The 25,818-nt window shown below is 35.8% G+C and overlaps 1 protein-coding gene across 1 annotated transcript in view; it reads left to right on the top strand.

Annotated features, from left to right (window-relative positions):
* LOC121422668 (poly(A)-specific ribonuclease PARN-like) overlaps positions 1–24,242 on the top strand; it is a 30,689-nt gene extending 6,447 nt beyond the window's left edge. The window contains exons 9-14 of the mRNA XM_041617830.1: positions 621–801; positions 12,684–12,739; positions 16,386–16,547; positions 17,592–17,850; positions 19,610–19,701; positions 20,945–24,242. Coding sequence (XP_041473764.1) covers positions 621–801; positions 12,684–12,739; positions 16,386–16,547; positions 17,592–17,850; positions 19,610–19,701; positions 20,945–20,997 — 803 coding nt within the window. The 3' untranslated portion in view covers positions 20,998–24,242. The remainder of the gene's footprint in view (positions 1–620; positions 802–12,683; positions 12,740–16,385; positions 16,548–17,591; positions 17,851–19,609; positions 19,702–20,944) is intronic.
* The last annotated feature ends 1,576 nt before the right edge of the window (positions 24,243–25,818 follow it).

Here is a 25,818-nt window from a genome sequence, read left to right on the forward strand (position 1 = left end):
TTTAATAACACAAGAATGTGTTAAAGTCATGTGCACAATTATATGAACAAAACAGCTCTCAGGTGTACGATAAAGCACATGTGTAGAGTACTTTCACAGGCATCAATCCACACTTTGCTTCAATCCACTCAAGTGTTAAATAGGTACCTGGTAGAATGCAACAGCAGATGTCATATACCTAGCAATTGAGTTTGGAAACTCTTGCTGGAATGCTCCCCTAGGAGTGGAGAAAGTTCACACATTGTGTGGAGAAAAGTCAGGATCAAAGGACGGAATGTTTGTAGAGTACTTAGCAAGATTGTTCTCATTGGTGTATCTAGTTTTACATAAAAGTAGAAGTTTGTTATTAATGTAGTGCGTAAACGTTATGAGTTTCAGGAAAAAATTAAATTTTTATTGGGGGGGGGCTACTTTTCTAAACTACTACCTAAATCTTCAATGTTGTATAAGCTGTAACAAAGCAGCGAATGGAGAATTTCTGAAGCCCTTTTTTTTGGAGGGCTCTTTTGACCATTTTAGGGTCAAAGTTTGCCCAATCCCCGGGTTAACTTTTCACTGATTAGTTCCTGCTATAAAGCTATAATATCAGTCGCCATTTCCTTATGCAATTTGATTCACAGTGATTCCACCCACAAATTTCACTGACTACACGGTGAATCAGAAGTTCCATGAAGCTGCGTACGATGCTTATATTACTGGTGTGTGCTTCGCGACCATGGCAAACTACCTGGGATCCTTCCTGACCCCACCCAAGCCAAGAGTATCGCCGACGTCAAACCTCATTGAACCATTCCTAAACAAGTAAGAATTACAGTTCTTCAGGGCCCGTCTTACAAAGAGTTGCGATTGATCCAATTAATCACAACTATGGACGGCCAGCAACGTCAACATCTCTTATGCATGTTTGTTCAAAATATCTTTGAACAAACTATGATGTATTTTCATGCATTCATTGTTTTCTGGAAAATTCACGTTGCTTCTCTTTGTTTACGAAGGACGTTGTGTATGTTTCCTCTAGAAAAAATTATGACACTGATGGATTTCCATAGAGTTACGATTCATTGGATCAATCGCAACGCTTTGTTAGATAGGGCCTGATCTGTGTATTTTACGAAAAGAATATGTACAGCCGATCTTGCTTCATAAAAGTTGTATGTCGATGATTTCAAGAGCTATTGTCAGGTAAATCCTGTTCAAACTTTTCCTTGCTCCGGTCGACCGCCGTCACATCACTTTTGCTGGCTCGCTTCTTTTCATTCTGGTCAACACTCGGTATGGACAGAATAGTGCCTATTTGGTTGAATTAATTCTCATTCTTGCTCCCATCCTATACACTGCTTTTTATCACTGCATATCATATTAGTGTTTTCTTTCAATTCTTTCAAGTAAATCACATTTAAGATGGTTTGCAACACTTTCTCTGAACGCAATCAAGCAGTTTTTGGATGATTTTACAAAGATTTAACAAAGATCTAGATTTATGATAATATTTGGACAATTAATCTTGATTTAAAGCGCTTTCTCATGAAATAATTGTTTGCTATAACCACTATCTTTTACCTTTAACTTAAGCCTGAAGCTTTATGCGAAGCTAGTACTTTAATAACAAAGACAACTAATTTAATTCATTCTAAGACAGTTATGAATGATTCTATCTCTAGATGATCTGATAAATTGAACTTTCATGGTTGGAGAATTAATGGTAAAAATAGTTAAAATGTGCCGAATCCATTTGCTTATTGTCTAGTTTGTGACACAATTGGCTTTCCATAATTTTAAACCACGACTTTAGACCAGAGTTTGTGAATTGAACAAGAGTCCAGAACATGGACCAATAAGTTTTGTAAAATGGGATCCTGATGCTAATGCAAGATAGTTGCTTGAAGTAGAGGATAAACTATTATTTTTAGCTTTTGCATTTCTAAACCCATTACATTCTTCAAAGGGAAACAATATATAATATGGTTAAAGAGGAGGTTTACATAGGGTAAGAAGATCAACTTCCATATAATATGCTAGCTCCTGCTTAGTTTAGACGAATGGCACCCTCTTTTCTCCAATATATCGGCAGTATCGGCAAATCATGTCATCCATTTTCATGTCAGTCAGATGGCCTGTGAATGCAATGGCAAGAAGAGAAGTAGTGAATGATTTTAACACAACTCTGAATGATTTTAACACAACTCTGAATGATTTTAATAGAACGCTAAATGATTTTAACACAACTCTTACAAAATAGAAGATACAGAATAAAGCAATAGTGACTTAGAAACGGCAAACACTGCTGTGAGCTTTTAGTCATTTTCCCTCTTGTCTTCTACTGCATAGCACATACACCGGGGTAATAATAATAATAACAACGTGCCTCGGAATAGAATATTTCTAGATAGATGGCGCTATATAAATGCCTATTATTATTATTATTATACTGATTGGAATGGAATTGATAAGAGAATCGTTAAATCATTAAATTGAAGTCATTGGCCAATGAATGAGTGTCATAGATCACACCACTAAGTATCGCCTCATTGTACATGCATCCTTGGTTTGTGCATGTACAACACAAAGCATAACCTGGCCTACTTCACTGAACACCCCCAGAATGTTTGCTTTGAAACTTTTTTAGATACCTATTGTATCTTCCTCTGTCCCTCAAATTTATGGATAGTGCAAGAATAGTTTCCAATTGTACTCTTTAAACTTATTGTTTATGAAAGAGGAAATAGTGAAGGTTTTTCACATTAATATAAACTGATATGAGGTAGTTTGATAACATGCCTAATTTCTATGTTTGTCAAAATGGCGCTGAATAAAGACAAGCTCAGAGTTATCTGTATTGCACTTATGAAGAGCAAAACAAACAAAAGCAAATCGAACAAAGTGAATCGCAATCTTAAATGAAGAAATGGCGCGAAATAATCAGAGTCGTGATTGGCTGTCGGATACACTGTAAATCTGAACTACATATAGGCGTAATACTAGTTGCTCGAATTGAAAAATCAATACTAATTGAAAAATCACTGAATTAATAGGAATGTATGCACAAGTCTGAATGTCCACCTACGAGCCTTGTGACTGGACATCTGATTCAGCAAGGTTTGGCTCAGTGGATGCCCTTAGTACTGGAAGGTCATGGGTTCAAGTCTGATCGTATCAAATATTTTTTGAAGGGGGAAGCTACTGCCTTCTAGCTAGGTGCTTAGGTGTAAAGAGTTATAATGTTTTGAATAGATAAATGGATATGAAAATGTGGGAACTGAATTTTAAAGAGTATTATGGAATTTGATATCTTGCTTAACAAAGTATTGGATTTATATAAACTTCTCTGATAATAAAAGGGGGGACTCTCATTTAAAGTACATACTTGTTTGTTCATAGGGTCCCCTCCCCTGCTTATGAAGCTCTTTATAATGCAAATGTATTGGGAAAAGAACAGAAGCAAATAGAAAAACCACTCGTGCGTGTGCGATTGTGATCAATGCCGACATTTTTGAAACCACCAAACTTGCATTTGAATAGAGAAAGGGCTTTTGAATATCTGAAATGGGATGAAAAATCCACAAGCGAATTTTATGGTGAAATAACATTGCCTGAACAATGAATATCTGGAACATTCATGTTTCTTTTTTTTTTGTTGGGGGGGGGGGCGGGGTTGGTGCATAGAAACCATAGAGCAAGGGTTGCAGGTCTTTGATGCAAATATTTACCTGCATCTATCGAAATCCATATCCATTTTAAAGGAACATCAATATATATTTTGCTCTTTACAATTTTTTATATATTTTTTTTTTTGGGGGGGTTGTTTTCACAAATGGTCTCTAAATCACACCAGGGATGTGCTAGGAAGAATAGGAAACTCAAACATCTATAGGAATACAAAAGCATGCCAATCACTGACAAAGCATTCCAAAGGGGTGTGATATACCATGTAGCATGCCGATATTAACCCTTTGGAGCCGGCTAGCTTCTGCAGAAGCGAAATATCATTATTTACTTTTCTTTCTAAAAGCCTTGTTTTGGAACAATATCTTTTGCAAATTTTCAATTAGTTATGGACAACAAAAGGGAAGCACTTGTGATATTTTTATGCCATCATAATATAAAAGACAACAATTTTATAACTAATTACAAAATTGACTAAATTTTATCATTTTCCGACAATTTGCACTATTTTAGAGTTCACTCATTATGAAAGATTTGTAATCATGAACATATAATATGTGCATTTTCTTTTGTGAATCTGAGATAATAAACTTTTAATGTAACTCAAATTATGGTTCTATTCACTGATTCCTGTTATGACCACAAAACGTATGAATGCATCATTAAAAATAGACAAGCCAAGTTAGAATCTGAGTTTATCGTGTTACTCTTGGTAACTGCCACCAAATGAAAATGTCTGTATTGTTGAAACGTCTGAAAGGCATTGGTGAAACACCTGTTTAAAACACATTATCTTCTTGTCGGCTCATCACGTGGGGTCAAGGCAGGCTGGTACTAGGCGGCTACATTCCTATCCTTCCTAAACATCATCCCTGATCACTCTTAAATTTTCATAATACGTGTCGAAAAATGTATCGCTGTATTGATCATGCTCACTGGACTCACTCTACTGTTAATCAATGAGTGTTGAATGTGATATCTATAAATAGCATGGCTTTTTATGTTCAGACTTTACATTTTGTGATACGCCCTCTTATCATACAAAGTACATTCTTGTTAGTTCAATGCAGAAACCACAAGTACGTGAGCGATTTATATCTGCATAGTATTCTGAAACCGCTAATCACAGAATTGAATAGAGAAAATTCTTCGAACCTGAAGTGGAATGGCAAAGCCACAAATAGATTACTAGAAGAATTCTAAGCAAATGTTTGAAAAATCTGGTACTTTTCTTTTGTTTGTTTAAAGCATGTGAATTCATAGGGAATGGGGGCTTCTTCATTGTATTGTGTCATTAACATTGATCATATTTTAAAATGTAGGATGTATTGTGATATAGACCAGCGAACACATATGTCTGTGAAGAACTGAGCACACCAATCGTGAAAGTGGTTTACGGTGGTGACATTTGCTCCTGCAATAATCATTCCAGGGGGGTGTTTCACAAAGATTTAAGTATGACTTAGAGTCGCACTTAAATACCGAGTTGCGTACGGTATGAAAGGCTTGACCGCATTGGTCAGATCGTGTCATGAGGACGCGCACTAATGCGTATCTATCAATAAGATCACGCGTTGCATATCATGTACGCATCGTCATTTAAGTGCGACTTAAGTCATGCTTAAATCTTTGTGAAACACCCCCCATGCTTGATTTCATCTAAAATGTAGGGTTAGGGTTGTAATAGGGTTTTATGTTGGGGTTTAGGGTAGGGTACAGTGCTAAACCCAGTTGGTCATTCGATTAGTGTGTGGAATTCAGAGCGGAACAATTGTCATCAGATCAAATGTCATGGAACTGTTCACGGTACACCACGTGTACAGTGCTAGAAAGATCTGAGATAAAAGTGGATGGAGGTAGAAGTAAAATGGAGACGCAAGAAAGCGGAAGCTAGAAAGCAGAGAATCTTTTTTAATTGAGTGTATTCCAAGGACTGTAAACCAGAAGGATTGGAAAGCTTGAGTAGTAGGTAGGATGAGTTGGTGAGAGAGACTTGAGTAGATGAGAGAAGGCTGGCTCGAGTCGGTCTCTTGAAAACGGACAGTCAACCTGCCCAGAGAAGGCTGGCTCGAGTCGGTCTCTTGAAGACGGACAGTCAACCTGCCCGATACGTCAAGACTTCTCTCCCGCTCCTGCTCTACTACTCCACTCACCGACTTAGATCGTTTCCGATGTGAAATTTAAAGCAAATATTCATCTTTTGGTTTCGTTGATGAATCAAACGATCATTTCCTCCTCTATATGAGTGTAGAAGCTATATCCTTAAGCAAAAAGATAACTACATGTACATCCAGACACCTCCAAAATGATAGTTTATCCATTCACTTTCACCCACTGGCGTAGATCCGTAAAGAATACTATTCATCTGGAAGTATATATACAGTAATACAAACATCATCCCTCCCTAGCATGGATCCCATGAAGCTATTGATTTTGAGGTCAAAAGGTCAAAGGTCACAATGACATGTTTTCATCTTATCCTTCTGAAGTCCAAGAACTTTAGTTTAACTTAACCTAGGCTCATATTATTTGGTGTGTATGATACTAGCATGGATCCCAGGAAGCCTATTTTTGAGGTCGAAAGGTCAAAGGTTAAGGTCACAGTGACATGTATTCATCTTACCCTTCTGAAGTCCTTGTAAACGTGATAACTTCAGTTTTTTAACTTTGATAACCTAGGCTCAAATAATTGAGAACAGAAAGAGGCAAGGAAAGAGAGAAGAGGGATAACCGAATAAATAATGAATTGTTGACGGCAGTACAAAATGAATGAACAGTAATTGCTTACTTTGTGGCCTGTAAGACAATTAGAGATTTATGAAGAATATAAACTGCAGTTCAGTTTAATTCTATCGTGGATTAGCTCATTTATTTTTATATTATTTTATATTGCATATGATCATAGATTCATTTATATATGTTTGCATCATCAGAATTTATACACTTTGTAATCTGTGAACGAGCATCAGCATTTTCTATCAAATACTATCCTATCATGCCTTTTGTCCATCTGCTAGTTTTGCAATCGAAAATAAAGTCAACTCCCACCCCTAATCTCCGCCCCTTTCTGGGGGGCACAGGCCAATCAGATGATTCCACGATGGGATCGTAGTAAGTTGTGTTGCGACAGTGTGCTGGACATGTCTTGTAGAAGTGCATTCATTGGTCGTTATGTGGTAGTTCTGGCTCAGAGCCAGAAATTTTCCTCACATCCTTGTCATAAGCGGTTGCAATTTTGACATTTTATCGCTATTTTTATCGAGCACATATTTAGGTTTTTCAAAGTGTGGGCCAGGGAATTAAAAAAAACTAAGCAAGAAAGCAGGCCTTGGTCCATGGTCTATTTTTGATGTGATATTAACTGTTTAAGACAAGTCCACCCAACAAAAACTTGATTTGAATAAAAAGAAAAATTCAACAAGCATAACTCTGAAAATTTCATCAAAATCAGATGTAAAATAAGAAAGTTATGGCATTTTAAAGTTTCGCTTATTTTCAACAAAATAGTTATATGAACGAGCCAGTTACATCCAAATGAGAGAGTTGATGACATCACTCACTCACTATTTCTTTTGTATTTTATTATATGAAATATGAAATATTTTTATTTTCTCGTCATTGTCATGTGAAATGAAGTTTCATTCCTCCCTGAACACATGGAATTCCATTATTTTAACATTTTATGCTTCAGGCAAGGAGGTCCTAATCGTCAAATTCGTAAAAATTGAAATATTGTATAATTCAAACAATAAAAAACAAAAGAAATAGTGAGTGAGTGACATCATCGACTCACTCATTTGGATGTAACTGGCTCGTTCATATAACTATTTTGCTGAAAATAAGCGAAACTTTGAAATGCCATAACTTTTACATCCGATTTTGATGAAATTTTCAGCATTGTCCTTGTCTGATTTTTCTCTATTGATTCAAATCAACATTTTCCTGAGGTGGACTTGACCGTTTAAGCCAAGTTGTCCATTATTGATTCTATACCTAGTGACTTCACGTTGTTGCATGTGTCATGAGGTCGCCCACCAAAAAGGATGGGGCTAATACATATTTTGGTTTATTTGTAGAGTTATTTAAATATTTTTAAAACCAAATGAGCTATGCCAACAAATTTGGTATTATCTTAAAGCTGGACTCATTGGCTAATGATCTAGAAAGTTTCATCGCTCTATTATAAATAGAACTTGAGTTTAATACACGTCTGAAAAGGTTAGAGCACTACAGGTGGTGCCAGATTGTCGCCAGCGCAAAGTAACCCTTTTGTGGGGCGAGTTCAAGATGCATGGCCAAATTGGATACATCGTTCATATTTTTGTGAAAACGTGACTTCTAACTACAAATTTGTTATCAAATTTAAAGTAGAACATTCTTCTTTACTGTTTATTGATTGAAAAATAAGTTTGGCAATGTCTTCATGTAAAAAAACAAAAAATAAGGTACCGGGTAAAAAACTTTGAAAAAGAAATAGAAAAATTGTCGAAATTTTCACTTTCCACAACAATTCTTCCATATTGGCACGTATTTTTTCATAATTATTCTAAATTTCTATATAGCTTTTGTGTAACCCCCCCCCCCAGAAAATGTGATTGCTACTATTTTGTAGGATGAAAGTGATACTTGGTTTTGTTACAGATCTTACAGGTCAAATGACACAGGTCAGACACATTCAGACCAACAGTATATGTAGAATCTTTAAGTATTCCTTGGTCTAATTCATAATTACTGTTAACATTGTTTTATACCTTAAATCAGATGAACACATATACCCACCATGTAATGGTAATGCAGACAATAATAGCACACACAATATATAAATTTCTCTTTTTTCTGGGGGGGGGGGGATTTGCATAAGTTTTGGTTCATTTTGAAGAAATTTCTTGACCACAAACCCATTAAAATTGTGCATTGTTCGAAAGGTCTGACTCTTTATTGGACAGAAATATGATTATTTTGGTCATAGCAATTTCCTTTCAGAAAATATATACTTTTGATAGGGTGTATAGTTAGAGAGAAAAAGACTTTCGAAGTTGAAAAGGCGATGCAAAAGCAAGAATCACTGTGTAACACCATAGTAAGCGACCTCTTGAACCATGGCCCAAATTTAATTCAATTGGTAAGGTGATATGTGTGGACATGAAATGGCGCCAGATTGACCTGACACTTCATTTTTGGTACTGTAGTAAATAATAGATGCAAAAATGGTCCAAATATATCCTATTTACCCTCTTCACCCACAGGGGTGTTAAAGTTTCCTAAATGAAATCATGTATTGTTTGAGGCATCATCCTCATACCTACTCAATGTTTTGTTTTCTAGCAGTGACAAAAGAACCATGCTTGTGCTTGTTCCACTCAATTTATATCAACATCCATGTTCAAGTGCGCTCACTAAAGCACGTGTGTGGGAATCCCCTTCTATCTACGGCCATCTTGGCGGGAAAAGAGAGCTCGAAATTCCCCGTGTTTGTACAACTCTTTCCATGAATGGAACTAGAGTATTTAAATGTTGTTTGTTCCGGACAAAGATTTTTTTTTAGCAGAGATTGCATGGACATGGGCCAAACAGATATTGTTCTTTATCACCTGTGATGGAGCGAAGGTCACTTCTACAAACGCTATCTTATCAAGGCCCAAATAAAATACATTACATGAATACACTCATTTTCTTTATACCTAACTTGGTAAAAGTGAAAACGCAAGTAATCTGCAATGAAATTTTATTTGTCTCATCTCGATTATGATGTTTTCCTAATTACCATCTAGGTTTATTGATGGTGTTAGCTGGCCACTTCCAGAGTCACAAGCTTGACTTGGGGTTGTTCACATGGGGCAGTTTCCTCCCATCAAAGCCTCTCAAACTCCATTGAAAATTGCTCCTTTTTCATTTTACTTGTTCATTCTGACTATAGTTATATTTTCTTTGATTTCAGTTTATAATGCCACTCCTCAAAGAAAATACATTTGCACATACATGTATACATAAATTTCCAAGGTGAGATATCAACATGATTATATAAAGCTTCAAAAGAGGTGCACTGGAGCATTATATATTTTGAAAATAATAGCTTATTATCAACAATACAAACCGTTCACTGTCATGGATTTCATCCCTTGACATTCCGCTAATTAATAATAAAAACTAGTAATGTACAATTTCACAAATTATGATTTAAAGAATGATTTGATTCATGTAGCACCTTTTGCAGAGGATATATGTTGAATACTGAATTCTGCAATAGGCCTACAGGCTAATACAGGGAGTACCCAGTTCTAGCAGGCAATAAGCCTGTTCGTAGTTCCTTTCTGCGCATGATCAAAAGATTCTACGCATGATCAGAGGAAGGTCATTTGTACTAAAGTGACATGGTGGTTTAAAATCTAATGAGATAGGCACCAATTTTTATGTCTTGATTATTCATATACATATATTCTTTTGAATAGTGGTATTCATTCACATCCAAAAAAAAAAAATGCGTCCACGAACGACTAGTATTTCACAGTTTGCCAAGTACATTGTGCAACATGCTATGATATGCATTCAAATTAGGAATGCAACAAATACCTCCATAAAGTGTTCATTGGTGTGCTATTCTAGTCACCTGGTCCATTCAATTTCTTCATCCTGCTATGTAAGGCAAGCTTACGTAATATCCGGCTTTGAAATCTGCCTATCATAATGAAAGAAATGAAAGGTCATTTGACCAAAATTGTCCATGAAGTAACTACGAACTGGTCTATAGGAAGTGGAAATCCTGATTATTGTGTCATGAAGTAGGGACTGTCAGTGCTTGTCTCTGATTTCCATCGGCAAATCTCCTCACAGCCAATCAGATGCAAGTATTTCGGTAGCTTTTAACAGTTGTCAGTGTGGGGAAAACTCCTCACAAATGGCTCCCTCGATTGTGCAACATGAACTTTTCTACGTTGGTTCTTGTGTGCCAAACTTTGTACTAAAACAAGTGAAGTAGACCAGTAGCGGTTCCGTGACATTTGCTCCGGCAACAATTGCTGCGATGGAAGATATGCACGATTAGCCAAACTTAAAACCTAACCTCCAAAACTATTAGAATTAAAGGTAAATGCTAGTTTTGGTAACGATATCAAAATGAGTTCGTACAGAATCCAATGAAATGACCACCAAAGTGTCTGTTTGTATAAATAAAACGCATGTGCCAAAGAATTCTGGAAGAAATTGTGTAATTGCTGAGAAATCACCAAATAAGCACAGGAATCGGGTAGGGCGTAGGGCCCGACGCTCTAAGCAATAATTATACATTGTCCCACGTGCGCTTATCTGTGTTGGGGATCTTCGGTGTGAACATTTTTCAGCGTAGATTTCAAGATTTCACAAAGTTCAGTTAATGTAACTGTACCAGATCTAGATCCTCGATGATATACTGACAATTAAGCCTTGTTTTACAGACTTTCTCATGAAATCAGTGTTTACTGCAACTACTGGAATTTCTCTTTAAGCCCTATCCCTATCTTTACATTATTCTGAACCCAAAACTCTATTACAATCCTAACTCTATACCCTCTGATATAGTAAGACCAGAGCAATTGTCGCAGGAGCAAATGTTGTCACCCCAGTGGCACGTCATTAAATATTTCATGTGAACAGGTTCCTTTAAATCAACCACCCACTTGTTTCAACACCCTTTGATCGTAAAGCGCTTTTGTCAATGTTGTATCATGTATGCAGGCACTACTGCATCAAGAATGTTATGTTATCTAGTATGTTGGGTTTTCCCACTGGGTTATTTTTAGAGAGTTCCATGGGAGGCCTTGCACTTGTCATTGAAGAGAAAATGAGTATAATGATGTGGAATAGCATTATTTGAGTGTTTTGATGGGTTGGTTTAAAAAAAATATTTTTTATTAATTTTACATTATTGAATTGAAATCCATTGTGAAGATGTTTTCACATGATAATAAAAACCACAGTGAGATAATTTTTCAAAAAGTATTTTTTAGAATTTTTTTATTCAATGGAAATGGTAGATTAGTCTTGAATAGACAAATGTAAGTTAATGTATGTAACTGCATATAATGAACTCTGTATGCCCGAGTTATAACAAGTTTTTAAAAAATATACTGTAGTAGTATGATTGTATTGTTCTTTGGTTTGGATTTGATTTTACATGTGACATATGGAAATTGTGTAGTGATCATTTGGCAGTATGCTCACATTTCTATGAAAACATAGAATTAAAAGAAAAAAAGTGTCTTTCTTCGTTCACCACTTTAAAAGTATTTGCCAGATGTGTTATTTATTTTCATGGACTTTTCTCCTCTGTTTATCCTTAATTGTCTTTGATAGTCATTTCTTTCAAAGTCCTGAAGTTCTAGATCCATATCATTCTAGCTGTTTTATATTTTTTAAAGATATCTTTTTCCAATCCAATAAAATCACACACTTGACTTGAAAAATATATACAATCAAAGAAATTTGGGGGTCTTACTCTTGAGACAGCAATTACTGTAAACCTACTCTGGCTTGCTTTATGCTATTGAAATCAGATACTTAATGCATCAGACACAAATATAAAAAACAAAAGTATTCTTTTGAATTTTCTGATATATATTTTAGAGGGCACATGATAAAAAATAAGACAAAACTAACAAAATGATACAATATTGGACCCATATATCACCCTTTTAATGATTTTTTGGTCACATGTATGATTTTTTAGTATGAATTACACATGTATACAAAGATTACAGTTGTTTTCAAAAGTGTATCGTAAACCCTCCTATAAAATGCACTCCTTCATGCTGAGTGTTGAATGTAGACAACATTACAATTGTTGGCGAGCCCAGAGAAACAAATGCTATTGAATATTATATTTTATCACCTGATTTCACAAATTAATATGAAATATATAAAAAGTGGCAGAGCTTGAACACTTTAGATATGTTTCTCTTCTTGTGGGGTTCAGTAAATTTTGAGTAGCACTATATATCATCTTTGTTAAATTTGTTTGTTTTCCCTCTGTATTTATCTCTGCACAGGTTATTTCTACATAGAATTGCAGACATCCCGTATTTGAATTTAGATGGACCTGATTGTAAGTTTTTTATATTTACAAAATCAATTTTCATAATTTTCAGGTTTTTACCCAACTATTTACTTTTATATACTATTTACGGGGGTATGAGAGTTCAGATTCTTAGCTGATTTCAGATTTTTTGTTGTTTTGATTTTCAGCTTAATTTTAGCTTATTATACAAAAAGTATGGGAGGTCTTTCGATTTCAGACTTATTCAACACTAGCTTTTTTCAGATCTTTTTATTTGTGACCACTCACACCCGTCCTTAGACTCCATAAACATTTTAACTCATGAAATGATACCAACATACTGTACTTACAAGTATCCACACCTAGACTTTCATCAATTGCTATTTCATGAAGTTTTTACTACCGATATGTGTTCTAACAGCTATGTCTATCACAATTCAACAATACACTCCCTTTTCCTTTTCAATGCCCATATATGGATAGATTGATTACCATAATTCATCATGGTTGCTGTCATTTTCTATCGGGACTCAATACACTGAATACATTGCTCTGTATACCTATGGATGCATGAAATAATTTTTGTTATTTGTTCATGGTCATACTCCAATTAACCTAATCACTTGTATTCATCCTACATTCTGGTCTGATAGAGCTCATGAAGTAGCAAGATAGTGGTTCATAAAGCTGTTCACGAGTAATGCATGGTTTTACATTTGGCCAACAACCTATTCTTGTTCCATATGAGATGCCCTTATGTTTCCTGTTGCAACACAGTGGATGTGAATTTTGTTTAAAAGTCAAGTCCACCCCAGATAATCAAGAGATTATCAATTCAATCGAAAGAGAAAAATCAAACTAGCATAATGCTAAAAATTTCATCGAAATTGGATGTTAAATAAAGAAGTTATAACATTTTAAAGTTTCACTTATTCTTCAAAAAACAGTTCTATTTACAACTCGGCGACCTGCAAAGCAGAGTCGTCCATCACTCACTATTTCTTTTGTTTTTTATTGTTTGAATCATACAATATTTCATTTTTTACCAATTTGACATTAAGGACCAACTTCACCGAACCATAAAATTTTATGACAATGGTAATACCACATGTTCAGGGAGAATAAAAAATTGTTTCATAGGAAAATGAGGAGAAAATTAGAATATTTCATATTTCATTTAATAAAATAGAAAAGAAATAGTGAGTGAGTGATGTCATCAGTTCCCTCATATGCATACCAACAAGGATGTGCATATAACTTTTGTGAAATTAAGCGAAATTTAAGAATGTCATAACTTTCTTATTTTACATCTGATTTTGATGAAATTGTCAGTGTTATGCTTGTTGGATTTGTATCTTTTTCTTCAAATCAACTCTTTGTTGGGGTGGACTTGTCCTGTAAGCCTAATCAAAGTTTGACTAAATATTATTTTTGCATTCATGTACTTGTTAAAGATAAATTCCAGTTTTAGTAATGATCTCAATATGACTTTTTACAGAATCTAATATAATGACCACCCAAGTGTCTGTTTGTATGAATAGAAAATGTGCTAAAGGATTCTGGGAGAAATTGTGTAATTTCTGAGAAATAGGCAAAATAAGAGCGGATTCGGTCACTTCCGTCGGGTCTTTATTCCAGCAATAATAATGATCTTCAGTGTGAACGTTTTTCAGCGTAGATTTCAAGATTTCACAAAGTTCAGTTTATGTAACTGTACCAGATCTAGATCCTCCATGATATTCTGACAATTAAGCCTGGTTTTACAGACTTTCTCATGAAATCAGTGTTTACTGCAACTGCTGGCATTCCTCTTTAACAAAAATTTCAATCTTGAGAGATCAGGGGCCTGTTTCACAAAACCCAGCAGGGAATGAATTTGCTTTAAAAATTTGAAAAGCATTTTAGGTCATAAGAGAAAAGCTCTCAACTAAGTAATGTACAGTCCTATGCAAAAAATATGCTATACAAAAGACTTTATGCGTAGCAGTCTTTCAAAAATGTGGAGCAAATTGCGATGCGATACCAGAAAAATTATTCCCTGCTCGATATAGTAAAAAAAAACTTAACAGTTAGCAACAACAGTTTATAGCTAATTCAATCTGATTGGCTGATAGTAAATTTGTTATAGATATTGTTCATTTGGTATAACCAGTTTTGTAATAAAACAGGGCCTAGATTTTTTTTCTGCTGATTGGAATAAAAACGTCTCTGATTTGCATCTAATCATGGGTTACCAGTTGATCCTAAAATCTCTCATGAATTACAAACAGCTTCATTTAACATCACCTACATAATGATATTTTCTTTTGATCCTGTTTGTCGCAAACTCTCTAAGGTAGTTTGCATGTTTTAGGGCTTTTTCATTCTATTTATTTTTTCTGCCTGTCTCCATCTTAATCTTAAGCAGGCATTTTTAAGTTTATGTGTTTATTGACAGCTGCCACAAAAAAATTAAAAAAACTTCTATAAATAGTTCAGTAATCATTGATTTACAAATACATGTATATCCTTAAAGAATTTTAAGGTGCAAATCTTCTATTGTCTGTGTGTGGCCAATGCACATTACCATTTTATTTGAACTCGTTCTTCCCATGGGAACAATATAAACATCTGTAAATTCTTCACTGAAATTACACTGTATAGAAACGAAACTTACATGACATATTTCAGTCCTTAAAATGAAATCGTTTATCAAAGGATGAATACCGTTTTTTTTCTTTGGAAAATTATGCAGGGGAAACAAAAGAATAAATAAAAAGACCCCCTCTGGTGCATTATTCATACCATATAATGCCTTCTCCCTACCCCCATCCCTTTCATCAAGTGTTATAATGTGCATTCTCAAAAACCTGTAGTGCTTCAATTGGCCATTGATGATTTCTCCCATTAATGTTCTGTATATGGTTCGGGGGGGCTACAGGGGACCAGAGTCAATTGATCCCCATGATTTTCAAGTGGTGAAAAGGGGGAAGGGGGAAACAACAAGAAACAGGAAGGAAGGAGAAAGAAGAGTACCACAACCAAAGGTGTCTGAGTTATTAACTCGTTATTATTCAATTGAAGAATAAATCATGTCAACTTTAAGGCCCGTTTTTTGTTGATTTTGGGGGGTAAAAGTAATATTCATGAGGAATTATGCTAATGTCATTTGCATAATTACTGCCTCGACAAAAACTTAATGTTTTTTGCAGTACTCCTCAATTCCATCCTTTTCTTGATATCTCTGTATCACTTTATTTAACATAAGCATGTTCACATGTATATCTTTATAATGTTTTTTTTTTGTTTTACAATCTGTAATGCTTACATGCATTTATCTGTATTTATTTTTTATTGGAATTGAAAATAAACTAATTGAATTGAATTTGCTAGTATTTTGATTGTTTTTTTTATATTTTTTTGTTACTGTGATATTAATGTTCTGTTATACATTGGATGTAGCATTGGAAATAATACCCTTATCTTTCAATTCTTCTGTAATCTCATATTGTAGTGCCCTCATGCCCAACCACTTCATTACAGGATCCAAGTAAAAAATACCACACTCCCTTTTTTTATTATTTTTTTAAGTTGTAACATCAATCCCCCCCCCTTGAATATTAAATGTTACAACATTAATCCCTTGATTCCACAAGGAATCATGTTAATTTCACCACAAAGTAATGATTGAATTATCATGGTTAATTTCTTTCAGTGCAACCTTCCCGGGATCACATCTTCCACGTGCGCTTCCCTTCGGAATGGAAATCTATTGACCTCTATGATCTCTTCACTCCGTTTGGTAACATCATGATTAGTTGGATTGATGATACATCAGCTATGGTTGGCTTGATGAAGAAAGACAGAGCATCACAAGGTAATAGTGTTTCCCCTTTTTCTGCTTATTTTAGATTTAGTGCTGTTATGTGTTATTTAATTAATTATGTGTTATTTAATTATTTCTTTTTGTTTTAACAATTTGCTTTGATTAAGGTTGTAGAAATTTGAAAATTTCAGTAGTTCCCAAAATATATTATTTGAGGTATAAATATCTCAGAATTTAGAAAAAAAATATTGTTTCTCATATAAATCACTTGTTTAGGATGAATTTGTCTGTTGCCTGGGAACTTGATTCTTCCAGTGCAACTTGAAAATGATCATAGAAAGATGAGTTTTCTGTTGGTAAAAGACAGCCCCAAACTATTTATCTTATATATTTATATTTTAAATTGCTTAGAACGAAGACATTGTTATTCAGTAGATAATTCAAAGAATTTTAAGATTACTGTGACTGAAACTTGGGGAAAATATTTATTTCCCCCAAATCATGACCTGTCTCATCTTGAAGTATGCCCTCAGTCTAATTAATCCTTTTTAACATCAATCCTACCATCCTTCAGAGGGAACTCTTTCAACCAAAGAGTTATCATGTCTGGATCAATCTTCCTTAGTCAGTGGTCAATTCACCTCGTTTGAATATATTTAAAAGATCATTTGACATTTGTAGGTCTAATCTTTAATACGTAGCTCATGATCCAAATTTACTTGTAGTGTGCCCTCAAAGTTGTCTCGTCTGTAGTAAGTGTCTTGGGAGAAGCGACTTCAAGACAAACCGACTACCTTCTAAATCCAAGTCCTTTTGATGTGCATAGTGATGTTATATCATAATATGATATGTGCTATACAAGAACGGCCTATTATTATGCCATATATTGCTGATTCTGATGATGATACAGATCATGCTTTATTAGGTTTTAATTTTTATATTATACTTATTTGATAAATTAAATCTTTTGTGAAAATAGGTTTACATTATGAAAAATAAAATGTAATATAATCATAAATATACCATCTAATTTTGATGATGTGAATGATATATTTTCATTACATCATATAACTTAAGACAATTTTCTCTTCACAGTTATGAGTTCCATCGAGAAGAGCTCCCTCTACCAAGTAACACCGTATTCAGACTACAAGAAATCACAGTATATGGCCGGAGATTTCATTCCATTTCCTGCGCTCCAGGAAACACCCTCCGCCGAGGCGAAGACACCAGAAAGCCCTCGCGGAAAGAAACGTGTTCTGGATGAATCTCCGGACCAATCGGGCGATTTTGACCCAGAGGTTGCCAGTTTCATGTCAAGCACAGCCAAGAAGCATAAACAGATGGATCCAAAGTGAGTTCATTTGGGATTTTTTTAATGAAATTCTTTTGTTGGCCCACCAATAAAATTACAGTTTGATCATTTGTACTGACTAGGGGGGGTGTTTCTCAAAGACTTGTCGGTGATGTAAAGTCATGCAAATTCCCCCTTTACACCAACGCTACGGCCATGCAGTTCTCGCTATGTCAACGAAAATGGCCATGACAGAGTGGAAACTGCTACTGGGAAACAAGAGCATGTCGAGCATTGTTGATGACGTGGCATAGTCTGCATAATCTCCGAAGACCCGCTACGTGGACTTTGAAAATGTCCGAAGTCCATGTAGCAGGAGCGCCGTCTGAACAGAGCATAGTAATGGACCTCCTTAGGACCTACTAAGAGCTCCAGCGACATAGCATAGATGTGGTGAATGGAAAGAATGTAGCAACAACTCTGTTTATGTCTACTGCTTGGCCGCCACGCATATTCAGTTGTTGTTACGTCCTATACACCAGATGAAGTTCCTGCTACGTTGTTGAAATTCAGAAAAAAAACCTAGGATGAGATGCCAACTACATTTGATTTTCTAAAAATAGTGTGAAAATGTGAAATTGTCAAATGCATGCTACGTCCAAGCCACTTCCTTGTGAAGTTCCCACGAGGTTTATCTTGCGCAAAAAAGCGGTCCATGCTGCGTCGAAACAGTTGCCGCTACGTTCTGACTACATCGATCAGGTTGCCCGACCCGTTTTACCTTCATCTATTTGGACATAGCGCCAACTGGGAGTGCGTGGTGGCCGTGTAGTAGCAGTACAGTAGACATGAACAGAGCTATTGCCACATTCTCCCTGTGCCCGGTAAATCTATACTACGTCGATGGAGTTGTTAGTAGGTCCTAACTGCGTCATTACTACGCATTGTTCAGACGGCGCTTCCGTTACGTGGACTGGTGAGCCTTTCTTGTGATAAATGGTATACACCAAAAATTGGTGATGGCTTTAATAGCACGTTAGAAAGGTTCACCAGTGGTTCTTAAAGTCACTCTTAACTTAGGAACAGCTTTATGAAACACCCAAAAAAAACTTTGTGAAATACCCCCATTTGGTATCCATGCAAGGAATACTTCATGACTTTATGCATGGCTAGAACATTTTTTTTTAGGTGCAAAGGCTAGTAAGTCTTCTATATCTGGATTTATCATGGAGCACGAGAATAGGTCACCAGTCGTGCATAATGTCATGTAAATTTTACAAACTGCTTTCTGACACGGTCCTACATGTATGGTCTTACATCAGCTGCACTGACTCACAGATCAGAATACCAATATGGCTGATCCGACTTGTTCTTTTGGTTTGTTTGTTGAGAAATTAATGAAATTGAGTATCCTCTGTTGAAAATATTACATTATATGGTTGATTTATCTTGTAAAACAATTCTGTGTGATATTTTTCCTCTGTTGTACGATACCTTCCATTGAGAATATTACAATACATGGCTGATGTTTTTCCTGTCAGACAATTTGGTATAATTATATCTATTGTTAATTCTATAGAGAATATTCAGGGGTGTGAGTGGTCACAAATATAAAGATCTGAAAAAAGCTGAAGAGTGTTGAAAAAGTCAGAAATAGAAAGAGCTCCCATACTTTTTGTACAGAGGAAAGCCAAAAATAAGCTGAAATTAAGCTGAAAAAAAAAAAAAAAAAATCTGAACTCTCACGCCCCTGAATATTACAGTGTATGGATTTTTTTCTGTCAAGCGTTTGATTATTTTAATTCTGTTGTACTTTCAGTGCTGCCCCCTTTGTGTCAAGGAGGAGTGTGACTCCACCTACCTCATCTTCAGGAGGCCTAAAGCTAGACAGAGCAAACAGTGAGGATAATGGTAATAACAACCTCTGATGAGTAACAATTGAAGAATCGATAATGGTATCATCAATATCTAAAGATCCTTTCCTTAATAATACAAAGTGCTTTATGAACAAAGAAAAGGTAGCATCTGTGTAACAAAATACAAGATATAAACTTATCTACAAAACGAAAAATAAAATACTACTGCTGGCATAGGTTGTTAATGGAAAAAATATGTTTTCAGATTTCTCTTGAATATATTTCTATTGAATCTGCATTCTTTGTTGAATTTAGGTAGATTGTTCAATGTTCGTAAAGAAGTTGCTGCAAATACTTGCTTGCCAGCATTGGTTCTACATCTCATTCTCAGGATATGAATCCTGTACTGGACAAGTTTCTTAGTTTCAGAAATGGCTAGAGAATGGCTATGTACCCATGTTGTTCACCAGAAAATATTTTTTTCCATATTCTGCTTGCTATGTATCTTGAGCTGATATTGGATAATAAGAGCTGAATAGAATATGGAGAATTTGCTAGAATCCTTTATTTAATCATAACATTTTGCACTTTTCAAAATCATTTCGATTAAAAAAAAAAACCTGCACCACACCCATCCTTGCTTCATATTACTTCATGTGCTTACCCATTGGACACATGGCCAGTGTATACTGAGACTGATGTGTATGGAATATATATATTATGGCAGAGTCAGCGTGTCTCCAACTGATTTAATTGGATTTCCATTAGTTTACATTGCTCATTATTGATTATCAATGCAAATATGATTTCACACCACACTTGCATTTATTAGCTAAGTACATAGGTCTTGTAGAATGATGAATGAATATCAATGCTGATGTAGCCTATAAATTATACCTACCAACTTTTAAGTAACGAAGCATGCCAGTACAACAAAACAGTTTTCACGGAATACTAGTACAATAGGATGAGGTCCCCTGTATTTTATATAGGCCCCTTATATTATGGACTCCGACTAATTATCTGAAAATATCAATGAGGTATGAAAAATCATGATCAATTATTGTACCATTCCTTTCATTGGGCTGCTTATCAAATGCAATCATTTGGAATTTCACTTTAATATTGTTCCTTGCTCTCATCATGTGTTTGAAAATGGAGAAAACAGAATACATTGTATAATCATAACATGAACGACTGATTTTATGATGATATACATTCATGTTTTTTCTGCCATATTTCCCCTCTCCCGTGCTGTAATGGAATTAACTGAGTTATTTCTATGAATTGAATTTCAGAAGCTGCAGCTAAGGAACCAGCCAAGCTCTTTGAAGAATCGGCCAGTTGGTGAGGAGATCCTTCACACGAGACGGAATTGCAAGAAAATGCATTTCACTGAACAACTTGATCCCATTGTGCCTGAGACTTCAGAGATGTTCACATGACAGTCATCATTGATGGGTAGATGTCGATCAAGCCAAGAGATGTTTACCCATCAAACATCCATGGTGTGTACATGTATATGTGTATCAAACTAAGAAATGTTCACACGACAATCGTCCATGATGGGAAGATATGTACAAGTATGAAGCCAAGAGATGTTCACATGACAGTCATCAATGATAGGAAGATTTGTATGAAGCTGAGAGATGTTCACACAACAATCACCCATGGTGGGAAGGTGTGTATCAAGCTAAGAAATGTTCACACAACAATCAACCTTGATGGGACGATGTTTATTAAGCCAAGAGATGTTCACACAACAATCACCCATGGTGAGAAGGTGTGTATCAAGCTAAGAAATGTTCACACAACAATCATCCATACTTTGCAAAGTGTCCCATCTGTGTGAGACAGATAGATAGGAAGATGACTGAAGTGTAGACCTGTTCACACAATATTTATCAACATTTCACCGAGCTTGTTTTGCCTTTTCTTGTATAGGAGCTATTACTTCCAATGTGTGTTTCCCTACAGCAAGCAAATCTCACCAAACACATACATTCTATGTGGCATTTGACTGTTCTTTGATAAAGGGAGGAATAGAAAGAAATGTGTTCAGCCTACTACCATTTATGTTTAATGTTACATTTGTTTAGCAACTCAGGGCCCCGTCTTAAAAATAGTTACAATTGATCCAATCAATTGCAACTAGTGACAGCTAGCAACGTCAACATGCATTATTCATGGTTGTTCAAAATATTTTCCACCTATGATGTATATTCATGCATTCATTGTTTTAGAAAAAAAACCACTGTGCTTCCTTTGTTCACAAAGAACATTGTGCAAATTTCTTGTAGAAAAATTATGACACTGATGGATTTCCATAGAGTTACGATTGATGGAGTCAATCATAACTATTTGTAAGACAGGGCCTTAATCAGCACCAGTCCATCATTGAGACTAGGTGAATGTCTAGCTCAATGAAACCTTTTTGACCTATTGAACATGATATTTCACTCCAGGAAATTGAATGTATCATATCACAGGAAAGTACCTTCTCTCTTTCAGAAACCAACAGTTATTCTCATATCAATGCCAACAGGTCTTCTTCAGTGGCTGATATGATAATACATACAGGGGAAGAGGCAACCATAGGGTGTATTTACATCTCCCTTATCTGGAAAATAACTGGGCAACTATAAGATCATTTTATGCCTCAAAATATCCTGATTTATTTTGCCTTGCTTAACCAGATATTCTTGGATTATTGAGCCTGTAACAGGAATGCACACTGTTTTTGCCTTGCATTAGCATTGTCGTAGAACACCTTCAGCCCTGTGATCTTGGATGAATTCCTGCAAAAGTTTTCATAATTTGACCAGTACCTCCTAATTTCCTGGTATTGTTTTTTTTTCCTGGGATAAAACCTGCTTTGATATCCTTTCACATTGGTAAAATAAATGGAAATTGCTGTATGCAGAGGTGTGAAAGGACCATATATGGTGTTTCTAAAGATAGTATGTATTACAAAGTGAAACATAAATAGCCCTGGCTGTAATGTAATATTCCTCCAAGAGTTTGGAGTAGACATGTATTCCTGATAGATAGGATCCATGTAGCGGTGTACACAAGACAGGAAAGAGTAAATACTGGTAGCAAGTTCTTGTGATAAGAATCATTGTGTGCAATGCAATCTTAGTAAAAAGTCACTTGAAGATTCCTTGATTTATAGATATTGATCATATCAGCAGGTGGGTGTTTTATAAAGCTGTTTGTAAGATACGAATGACTTTACGCACGACTGGTGATCCTTTCTTGTGCTGTGCGATATCCCGATGTAATTGAGTTATGACCTAAGAACATGTTCCAGTCATGCGTAAAGTCGAACTTTACGAACAGCTTTATGAAACACCCACCAGCACTGCAAGCAACTTGTGCTTAATTGCGTGTCAAGTTTTGATTCCAAAGTCGATCATACACCCTGCAATCAATTGCACAAATTGGTTTGCTATGGGTGCACTCAATATATCAATTGTAAATTTTGCTTGCAAAATCTGCAATCAATTGTTGAGAAGTTTCTTGCAACATCCATCCATTATGAATCAAGTAAATGGTGTTTTGATGAAAATGGGCACACATTTCCTCCCAGTCATATTTTTCTATTTATTTGACCTACAACCTATTTTAACATCCAAGGGTACAACACACTTCACCTTCTCTAGGCCTCAAGCATTGTGTTCCTTTCTTACAATGCTGATAACATTTCAATGATTTCGTCTGGCATGTTATGCAAATAATACACACAATGAGGGTTTTTTGAGGAACGGCTGACATTGAGGTATGTTTATAACAGGACTAATGCCTAGGGCCATTGCCAAAAGCTTTTTTTTTAGCTTCTTAGTATGGGGACATTGTATTAGATACCGAAACCATGTTACGTTTATTTCTTATTTCATGAAATTATCATGATCTACTTTATCTCAGAATCATGACCAGTGTCAGTAAATCATCTGGGACTGTGTCACTGCTCGTACATGTAAGGGAAATTATGCATTTTTAGGAACAAATAAATTTCCTGTATTGTAAAGCATCGTGCCATTTTAGCACTCAACTAACCTCTATTCTGAATTGAGGTGGTGAAAATCAAACCTCAAGTTATTTTCTGCTCCTTTTTATTTCTTAAAATGTTCAGTTTACTCATGGAATTCAACTCGGTATTGCCTTTAATCATCGTTCTCTGCAACCATTCTTTAATCTTTAGAATATTTAGGTTAAATTCATGAAAACATCAGGTATGAATTAATAAGAAAAGAATACAGATTGTTCTTGCTAATGTGAATATCAAGTACACACAGAAATCACTTGGTATGTTGTGCACTGAAACCTCGTGTTAACAATACCTCAACCTTCAAATGGAAACCCAAATGGCGGAAGTAAGCCAACCGAGGAACCATTTCCATGCAATGAACCTCTATGCCTGTGCATCATCAAACTTTATTTCAGCTAATAATCTTTTATAGAACCTCATTTTGTCTCATTGACTGTCTCAAATTACTACCTTCACCTCACTCTGTGCTTTCCCTGTGACGCCAGCTCGATGCATATCAGTCAACTCTGAAAAAAAATTGAAACCCAGAAGGCGGAAGTGGTTTGCCGACTTCTCTAAAAATCAGCGCCCCATGCCTGCACACAATAGAGTTAAAAATACTGAATGTTGAGATCGTATTTAGAACTCCCTCCCCTGCGTATTCTCACTGACTCCCAGGCCCCACTTAATAAATATGTTTATACCGCCTGTGACCCTAACCTGATCCTCGTCAGTAAAATTTTCAGGAAAACAAAATAAAAAAATAAAACCCAGAAGGCGTATCAGTTGTCCAACTTATCCACTCCCCATGCCTTACACACTGTCAAGTTGTAAGTTTTGCTGCCAGGGGCCTTTTTTTCCCTTCAAAATTTCTGCATACTCTCTGCTTTACTTTAGAACACCACATACCCTCTATCTCTCTGACTCCTTGAGCCCTCTTTAACATAGATCCCCTTATGACCCCACCTCAATTTACACCAACCAGCAAGAAACGTAGTTTAACCGAAAAGGCGGAAGTAGTTGCCTGCCTTCTCTAAATGTCTGCTCCCTTAGCAGGAGAGGCTTTGTACCAGCATGCTACTTAGATAGGATTTCATGATTTGGAGGTGAAAGTCCTTTTTAAAGTCCTCAAATGGTATTCTGATTCCGAGACCCCAATTTACATCGACTGTCTCCATTGAGACAAGGGTGCAGCTCCCTGCCTACCGTATATTCCTTGTATCGCATATTATCATGCTAAATGTACCGTTAGTATTGTAACATGACTGGGAAGCGTTGGCAGTACTCCAAGGTATTCAATCATACTCTTTATTAAATTTGTTTGCATTTCAGAAGCGAGTGATTATCACCAGAGTGAACTACTTAATAGTCTTTACCATGCAGACCCTAATGTACATATAGTTGTCTTATAGTTTGCATCATTATCGAATGAGAGTGATAATGGTGATTAACAAGGGTTATTCAGGTGAGGGAATAGTGTAGTACAGGTTCTACAATTTTTCTGAAAAATAGAACAGTTTTCTTTAAAAGCATCTTCTAAAACAACTACTATACATCCATGCATGGCAGAAAAGATAGAACATATTTCTACCTCAAAAGTGTATTTTCAGTCCCAGAAATAGTATATTTAAAGCTGTTTACAGTTTAGACTCCTCACTGAAATGTATGTATACAATGGAGGTGAAGATATATATGGTGACACTGAGAAGTAATAGTTGTTCTGTGTAAAATAACATTGACTCTTAAAGTTAAAACCAGAGACCTGAACAGGTGAATGTATAAAGTCAGAGTCTGAATATCAAGTCTATGTTGTCTGTCTGGGGTTTTGAAAAGGGAATACCCTTTCCTGTACAATAGAGAGGTTAAGAATATGTTATCACTTACGTGATGGAGTACCAAAGTGATGACATCACATTTATATACTTTCTTTTGCATTTCATTGTTCATATCTCAGAGGAGCATGATAAAGAATATCCGCAGCACAATGTAGAATTGACCTGGTTCTCGGCATTCAGAACCGGGCCAATGATGCAACACATTGGCTTCAGTAGGGCTAAGTAGGCATTCATGTGGTCATTTCTCGGGCCCTGTTGAACTGATTCATACAAAATTTTGGCCGTGGATGTTTTTGTTTCACCTGCG

This window comes from Lytechinus variegatus, chromosome 10, assembly GCF_018143015.1.
Source record: "Lytechinus variegatus isolate NC3 chromosome 10, Lvar_3.0, whole genome shotgun sequence".
In the NCBI taxonomy this organism is placed as follows: domain Eukaryota; kingdom Metazoa; phylum Echinodermata; class Echinoidea; order Temnopleuroida; family Toxopneustidae; genus Lytechinus; species Lytechinus variegatus.